General features: G+C 33.7%; 2 protein-coding genes across 6 annotated transcripts; one reads left to right on the top strand and one right to left on the bottom strand.

The window, feature by feature from the left end:
* The first annotated feature begins 392 nt into the window (after window positions 1–392).
* LOC114076827 lies at window positions 393–1,498 on the top strand. The gene has a single exon (XM_027916417.1). It carries the CDS (start codon window positions 929–931, stop codon window positions 1,319–1,321), a length of 393 nt encoding a protein of 130 aa, XP_027772218.1. The 5' UTR covers window positions 393–928; the 3' UTR covers window positions 1,322–1,498.
* Window positions 1,499–2,138: 640 nt separating this feature from the next.
* LOC107017683 (ras-related protein RABC1) lies at window positions 2,139–7,408 on the bottom strand. 5 transcript variants are annotated; one of them, XM_015217903.2, is made up of 7 exons: window positions 7,270–7,408; window positions 6,874–7,021; window positions 6,031–6,099; window positions 4,743–4,808; window positions 3,751–3,872; window positions 3,439–3,567; window positions 2,139–2,462 (listed from the first exon to the last, which is right to left on the bottom strand). In XM_015217903.2, exons 2-7 carry the CDS (start codon window positions 7,007–7,009, stop codon window positions 2,355–2,357), a joined length of 630 nt encoding a protein of 209 aa, XP_015073389.1. In that variant the 5' UTR covers window positions 7,010–7,021; window positions 7,270–7,408; the 3' UTR covers window positions 2,139–2,354. The 5 variants fall into 5 exon arrangements, with proteins under 5 accessions (XP_015073389.1, XP_015073387.1, XP_027772217.1 ...); XM_015217901.2 differs by having other exon boundaries at window positions 6,874–7,079; XM_027916416.1 differs by having other exon boundaries at window positions 3,662–3,872; window positions 6,874–7,079; window positions 7,200–7,403.
* Between the last annotated feature and the right edge of the window lie 1,123 nt (window positions 7,409–8,531).

Genomic DNA, 8,531 nt, shown 5'->3' on the forward strand with positions numbered 1-8,531 from the left:
TATATATAAAGTCATTATTCGACTTATTAGGACACACTGTTACGTTTAGGTGCTATACAAATTATATTTCTTATATAATTAATAGATTATGTTGATTGATTTTTGCATAATTGGATCAAATAAAAATGATGGGCAACTCAATGAACTATCACATCTTATAAGGTGTTTATTTTGTAGACGTTGAGTTTTGGAGCTGTCTTATCAATCTCTAACCATGAGGGAAAAAATCCTTTTATTTAGGGAAGAAAATTGATTTCGTCCTAACTAGCATTTCTAACTTCTCTCCTAAGACATTCACGATATTTATAATATAAATATGTTAATAATAACAAAAACATAAAAAATGTTATAAAATGGATGATCACACTATACTTTGTGTAATTGTGTCTTAGTAAACAAGTAACTTTGTGTTCAAGCCTATATATACATTGAATAATTAATTGGATTGAGTAGGCAAGTTCGAAGGCTAGAGTTGGACTTATTAGATGTGTTTGACTGAATTGCCTCTTTCATAATTCATCCACTACTTGTTACTCATTATTGTTCTACTGCTGCATATCCTTTTTCCATTCTGGATACTGTGTTCATGTTACCGTATATTTCCATTTTCCTTGTTTCAACTATGCTACTTTGAGTTTGTGATAACCATAGTACCGTTACTATATTAGTCCTTTGAAGAAGCGGAGTATTGAATATAAAAGGTTTTCTCGCTAAGGGGGCGTGGAAAGGGCAAACCGGAGAACATCTTATAAGGAGGAATCATACGGGGCCTTTGGTAGGGTTTAAGAGAAATTTCAAGTTTGAAACAAGTGAGTGTGGCCAAAATAAAACTTGGTTGACGCTAGAATATCAAGTTGCCGATAATATTTTTAAGGAAAACAATCATATTCTTAAAGAAGATTGTGTGGTGTGTCGGATCAAGAAGAAGATGGATAAAGAGAAGAACGTGGATCATGTTATGGAGGCACAAGATGGAGATGTTGAGGGAATTATTGGTCCTATGTTGCTTGAACCTAATCAGAATAACGACTACTCCACAACGGAAGATCAAGTTAGGGTTTGTGATGAACAAGATGTAGTTGAGGCAACAACTTCCGAATATGATGTTCAAAACAGTACTTATGAAGCTACTACAGTGGAGACGAGAGAGACAATGTTAGAAGTACAAGAAGGTCATGGAGTTAATGATATTAGAAGCGATGAATCTCAAAAAGAGATGTATAGAACATTTGAGGACATTCCTGTTGATATTCTTGACGATTGGTTGCAGAATTCACTCGTTCTAACAAGATGTATAATACACATCAAAATATTTATATAGTTCCTTAAATGGATTTAATAGTTGAAAAAAATTTGTATATAGTTCAATTTTGCCCGTATATATGAATGTCCATGTTCTGATTAATATTGTTATCATGATTACTATAGCAATCTTCCATCTTCAGGGAATTTTCTCTGTAACTAGGAGTGTCGTTTTGGTATCTTTGCTTAACACTAACTCATCTATTGATCATTGTTTCTTCTCCTTATTGGGAGGTTTCTTTGGGACTCGAGAGATGTCTATAATTGTATACTTGGCTAGTATTGGCTATGTTCGTCCTTACTTGTATAAACTAGTAAATATTGGATCTATAATGAAGCAAACGAGTTCATCCAGACCCAACAGTTGTGCCCTACTCGCAAGTAATATTTACGGTAGAAAACAGAATTAGATAGTCTTCTTTTCATTTTCTGTTCAGTTTGTACTTGGGTAATGCTTTGAAAGTTCCACAGGGTAGCTTCATTTCTTTTGCTTACTTTTATAAATAATCAAATTGAGGACGACCATTATCTCAACAAAATTGATTAAAAGTTAAAACTGATTATTTCAATCTATCTTCTACTAAGCTTTCTTCAGATATATTTACTTTTCCGTAGCATTACTCTGGCATATCAAATATGTACTGATTTCACTAATTTAGATTCACGTCATATAGATATGGACTTGACTAATTCAAAATCAAGTCGATTAAAGGAACAACCCAACAAGAAATTCTCCATTCATTGAAATCAAACCAAGAACTTGTAATAACTATGGATAAAATTCTCCATTCTGCCCAAGAGCCTTGTTTATATCTGAACCTGTGCATACACTGCTGTGGTAAATAAAATCTTTCTTAATCAATAACAAAAAGAAAAGAACTCCTCATCTTCTTCAAATATCAAATTAAGAGCAAGAGGACAACAGAAGAACATTCAGTCAAACAAACTACAAACGTGAAGGATAGAAACAGAGTTTGTCATCTCCAAGTAATTACATCATTTTGTTTTACAAAAGAAAGGGAAAGCGTGAAGAAAACAAAGAAACGTCCATCTCAACAACAGCCACTTGTTGATGCATCAGATTCCGGAGGTTTCTGTCTAAATATATTTTTCCTGACACCAGCTGAACCTTCAGCCAAGAGACTTGGAGTGTCCAAAATCTGCAAACCAAAATTCATCATCACAAGTTCACGACTAAGAAATGTTCCCCTTCGGTGGAGAGAGGGAAAGTAAAAGGGACTATTGCAATAACACATTACAGATGAAGACAAAATGTAAACTGAACTTCATAGAGCATGCATTCTGTTCCGCGAAGCAATATTTGAACCATTTATTGAGATAATATTTGCTAGCAAGGATGTTGGACAGGGAAACAACCAGGGCAAGTTGCAGTGACTACGGGCAGATGACTGACAAAGTTCAATCATCTCCCCAACAAAGAAAGAACTTTCTTCTAGCATAGCACTAGTGTTAAAAGTCTCTGTGGTGCAGTTTAATGTTTGCCTAGAGTGCAAAAGCCCAGCTGTTCAACAAGGAGATCTCCCAGAAATGCATGGGACATGATTAAGATATGGCCTGCTCTAGGTACACTCGAGATATGAAGACAGTTAAACATCTAAAATGAAGGTAGAGATCTCACAGCCATGATTATGCTGTTGTTCAGCCAAACTCAATACTTGAAATCCAGCACATCTTAGATTCCAAGAGTCCGCATGACAAAACAACCATAGATATGATATCATCCCTTGGAGCTAAATAAAATTGTGTGGTCCGCATAAGGAGTGAAAATGAGTTTCAATCTATGAAGTAAACCACGTTGTCTTGTTGGTGTACATTTGCTTAAGCTATTGTTTCCTGTTTTCCTAATTGCAGATATGAATATGCATACAATCCCCACCATCCCGAATAATAACTCCTTTACTGAGACCTACAAGTGCTATTTAGGCAACAAAAAAGCTTTTTGCGGGAAACGATTACATCCCTGTTAATGTTCAGTTGCATTGTAACTCCCATTTATTTTAACAACTCATGACCACTGGCAAGTCCACTCAAAACTATTTTTCTTTTTAAATTTTACTAGTCCATTCAAACTATAACATGAACAATATACAAGAAAGACCCTTGGCTGATTCATACCTTCAGCACAAGCTCCTCAAAGCACTGTTCCACATTAACCCTCGTCTTTGCACTGCATTCGATGAAAAGACATCCATATTCCCTGGCAAAATCAATTCCCTCTTTTTTGCTAACAACTCTTTCACTCTCCTGCAAAAAATTTCATATGTATGTGAATCATCCCTTGAAAATTCACAAGCATCATCACGTACCGCCAATTTTGACTCAAAAGAAACAAATGCACCTGGTCAATATAGCGTATACGATTGTGTTTGGGGAAATGGAAGAAGCTTGAGATGGAAGAAATTCTCTTCTGCAAACGAGGAGAGGTACCTTATCAACTTTGTTGCCTACAAGCATCTTGATGCACTCCTGATTTGTTGAGTACAGGTCGATTTCTTTGGCCCATATATCAGAGAGATTAGTAAATGTGTCTCGCCTTGTTACATCATAAACTGTTGAAAATCAAAGATAGATAAGTCTAAAAGAAGACAACATTCTAAAACAATTCTTGGGGGTGGCAAGGGAGTAAGGTGAAAGAATTTGTTCGAACAACAAGAAATTCATTAAGAAGAAACTGAATTTGCTCCTAAAAATAAACAAGCAAGAAGAATCATATTTCTAAATGGTACTCACAATCAGATTGTTAAAGAGCTTTCCTATGCACCAGCACTAGTTCTCTTTCCACTAACGTTTCTATTCTTTTAACAGTGCAAGAAAGGACGTATACTTTCATATGAACCAGCACTAGTTTTCTCTTTCCACTAATGTTTCTATTCTTTTAACAAGCAAGAAGAATCATATTTCTAAATGGTACTCACAATCAGATCGTTAAAGAGGTTCCCTATACACCAGCACTAGTTCTCTTTCCACTAACGTTTCTATTCTTTTAACAATGCAAGAAAGGATGTATACTTTTATATGCACCAGCTCTAGTTTTCTCTTTCCAGTTTCTATTCTTTTAACAATGCAAGAAAGGACGTATACTTCTCCTAAGAAATACTCTAAGAAGTCAAGACACTCTCTACAATCCATTCTCCGTGGCACTAGAACACTCTTTCAATGTTTTGGACTACTATTTATAGAAACTCGAAAACTACGACAACCATATGAACCAACACAAAAGGAAGCATAATGTCATATATACGCAGGCTGCAAGCTGTGCCAACTTCTTGTCCTGTGCTTAGTGTTTGTCCTGACAGCAGGAACATTGCTTATCTCTTAAAAAGCAATTGAAGTGAGTGTAACATGATGATAACATAATATGGATATTCGTCAAATACTCGAACCAAATAACAAAGCAGAAAGAAGAGACATCAGATTACCCATGATTATTCCTTGAGCTCCTCGGTAGTATGAACTCGTTAAAGTCCTAAATCTTTCCTGTCCAGCTGCAAAACAAGAAAGTCATAATGTCATAACTAAGGATTGTGCTGGAGGAGACCTCCTATTAGCACATTCAGCAAAACATGCTGAGTTCAATCACTGAATTAAATTGACAACAATATTCAAAGAAGCAATACCAATCAGCAGCGCACTCTGCCACCACCTTATTTCCAAAGGCGTTAGGTGGGTCAGTTGGTGATGAATTGATTTTTTAAATAAATGAACAAATATCAAGAATTCGTTACTTCAGATTTCCTAAGTTTCAAGGCACTTCATAGGTCTTCCTCATTTTAATATATTTTGCAGAAGAGAACTCTTGGAGGTACAATATTCAACTTACCATTGGCACCCCCACACCTAACTGAATAACAGGCATCACTATTTGTACTTGTGGACAACCCGCCTAGGTCCTCTAATCTTAGAGCCTAAGTGCTGCTTTGTGTTCACAGGTTACCATTTTGTTCACATATATACAGTAATTTGCACTCTTCTTCGTTTCTTCCTTGTTTCTGATTGATGATGAACTAAGCACTGAATATTGTGCTTGGTTATGAAGAAGTAATTGGCTTCATTAATGGCATAAAAAACATGTGTATTAGTTACAATATTGCGCCTGGTTCATCTAATTGATTGTAGATTAATTCATCAAGGTACAGTAAGGAGAATACGAGAAGCTCAATGAAGTACTGAGAGAAATCACAAAGATTTTAGCATTCAGAATTTGACAAGATTCTACTTGCTCTAAATTTATCAAAAAATTGGTTCATGTTTAGTTTGGTTCTTTAAGCAAGTTTAGTTGTCTAAACAAACCAACTTACTATTCTTGGTAATTGGTAAGTTTTTGGCATATGCGTGCAATTGCATTTACTTGTGTGTGTTGCGACCAACAGTTGACAGTACTAGTTCCTGTCAAGTAAATTGTAATATCAAATGACTCAAGGGGGACATAATTTTTCAATTCTTCACTCTACTTGACAGATGCAAAATAAGGTTTCTTAGGTTGAAGAAATTTTAGGATGGAAAACCACAAGATAAAACCCGGGATACCATGTCATATAATTTAACTTAAGGGGTAATCAATAATGAGCTTTCCTTGGTTTGCATAGGATATAGTTGGATAAGAATCCGGGTTTGAAAGAATGCTACTTGGTGAAAAGGGTTTGTAACTAAAACATTTCAAATAAAGCATGACTTTATTGAGGATCGGGCATAAAGTAACAGAATTACCTGTATCCCATATAGCAAGCTTCAACTTCTTCCCCCCGAGGGTGACATGTTTTACCTTGAAGTCCACACCTGAGAATATGAGAAATGACTTAATGCATAAAAGAAATAGGATTTGTCTAATGCATTTATGGCATATCAAGTGCACGGTGAAAACCTGCTAAGTTCAGTTCAGTGCACTATCTCTTAATATATTTGTCAGTTCAGACACTGTGTAACGGAAAAGACCATCATGAAATTGGTCAGATCAATTAACTGTTTATACCACCATTTTAATCCTAAAGTATCTATTTTCTTTTTGTTGCTGCTGGTCATGCGGCACGACATGAATACCACAATGCAGTAAATACTCCCCTTAATCTAGTTATGCAGCACCACCTCGTCCACTCAATATTGAATTATCTCCAACTGTTAGTTTCACTTTTGATATAGGCACATAACAATTCCAAATAGTGTCTTATTAACTCTTTCACAATTTATGCAGCTTAAACTTATCGAATCGCTGCAGCCAAACTGTTAATTAACCTTCAATATGCAATAGAACCATTGACCAACACAAGTTCCGAGCATAAACAGCTGAAAGAACCCTCGCTTAACTAATTACCACACCCACAAAACACTAAATCATTATTTTCAATCTTTCCATCAATACTACCATATCCACAAATTAATTATTACCCAATATTTCATATTTGATCCATCTAACATTCCCACTTCCACACACCTCCTCTTTCTTTACAAATGTTAAAAAAAACAATTTTTAAGCAATAATATTTGCACAATATACTTAAAAACAGACAAGCCTATAAATTAACAATTTTCAAAAAAGACATATTAACAACTTACCAATAGTTGGAGAAAGATCCTCAAAGGCATCAGAAGTGAAACTGAGCAACAAACTACTCTTCCCTACTCCTGAATCTCCAATCAACAACAGCTTAAACAAGTAATCAAACTCCGGCGAAGACGAAGACGGTTCCATTTTCTCAAAAACCTTCCAACAATTTCAAATTTCCAGTTATACCCAGATACTTAATCTACCTAAAAAAAACCTAAGATCCAAAAAAAATAATTCAGAACAACAATCAATAAACACAGATTCAAAAAAACTATATATCAAATCAACAAAATTAACAACGAAATCGAAGAGAGAAAAAAAACAGAGAGAAAACCTTGTAATTGGTAAAGTTTGTATTATATAATGATCAATACAGAGAAAAAGTTGACGAATGGAGAAGAAACCTCGCGAAGCTTTTGCTCTCTTTTGAAGGCAAACTTTTATAGTGAAGCGTTTGGTTGTACACTATGCTTTAACAAGTTGTACGCTTAGAGAGTTTACCGACTCGGATCGGACACCGATTGTTTCATTTGAGATTATTCATAATATTTGTTTGGTCTCTTTTCATCATGCCAAGTAATACAAATTAATTTTTTATAAAACCAAATTTTAATAAATAAAAAATAGGTAAATCTTGCATACAAATTTGTTTATTATAAATACTATGATTAAGAAAATTGTTTTACATATTGTGAATTGGTGATACAATTTTTTTTTAAAATCAAATTCTCTTTTCAAGTGTGTGTCTCATGTAACTCGACATTTAAGAATTTTATATCACCACAATTGTTTTAAGAATAGAACATTTTAAAGCATCTGTGTTTGAAAATAATCTGAATTGTTGAGTCAGTCTATTCAATTGTTATAATATTCAATATAATGTTTCACATTCAAAAGTGATTCTCGAGTTCAGTTACTTAAACGAGTTATTGATTCAAATTCAATTTATAATTTCAATTCAAAATGACTTTATCCAATCAAAGTAAAAAAGACAATAGAAAATTAAGAAGGAAACAAAAAATAAGAATAGAATTAGATAATTGTCATGCAGAATTCTAATCTAAATTTTATGAGTTTTGACTATAATCCTTTTTAATGTCAAAATTTAAACATCAGTACCGTTACTAAAAAATAATGATTTGGTAGCAAATAATAGTACACCTAGCATCATCTATGTTGACCCAAATAATTCATATTTTAATAATACTGGAAAATGAAATTCATCAACTAACTTCTATTCTACTGTATTATTTCTTCTTTTTTATGCTCACCAGAAATTGATCACTAATGTTCACTATATTTGAGTCTTGATTCATAGGTTTTTTAAAAAAAATTATTAATTTATGTCACACACACACACACACATATATATATATAAAGACTATAGTGTGAACAACAAAATTTAATAGCATATGAACCGTCTAACTTGACATTCGGACATTTGTCTAATTGCCGACTAGACCAACAACAAACATGCCTCATAGATAATATATGGATAGCACATAATAAAAAAGACACTAAATATGTAAATGTTATTTTAAATGCTTTTGAATATTATTTTACTAACAAAAATAAAAAAAAATTAAATATAATGTGGTAATTTATGGCAAAGAAAAAAAATAAATAAATATATATATATATCGATCAGGAAAGCTCAACAAAATAT

The sequence above is a fragment of the Solanum pennellii genome, chromosome 4 (genome assembly GCF_001406875.1).
Source record: "Solanum pennellii chromosome 4, SPENNV200".
Lineage (NCBI taxonomy): Eukaryota > Viridiplantae > Streptophyta > Magnoliopsida > Solanales > Solanaceae > Solanum > Solanum pennellii.

Excerpts from the sequence above, each read along its gene's own strand:
- LOC114076827 (XM_027916417.1), top strand. The coding sequence starts at position 929 with ATGGATAAAGAGAAGAACGTGGATCATGTTATGGAGGCACAAGATGGA.
- LOC107017683 (XM_015217903.2), bottom strand. The coding sequence starts at position 7,009 with ATGGAACCGTCTTCGTCTTCGCCGGAGTTTGATTACTTGTTTAAGCTG. Across the intron at positions 6,100-6,873 it reads GGATCTTTCTCCAACTATTG|GTGTGGACTTCAAGGTAAAA; the intron begins GTAAGTTGTTAA and ends TCATATTCTCAG. Across the intron at positions 3,568-3,750 it reads TAGGCAACAAAGTTGATAAG|GAGAGTGAAAGAGTTGTTAG; the intron begins GTACCTCTCCTC and ends AATTTTTTGCAG.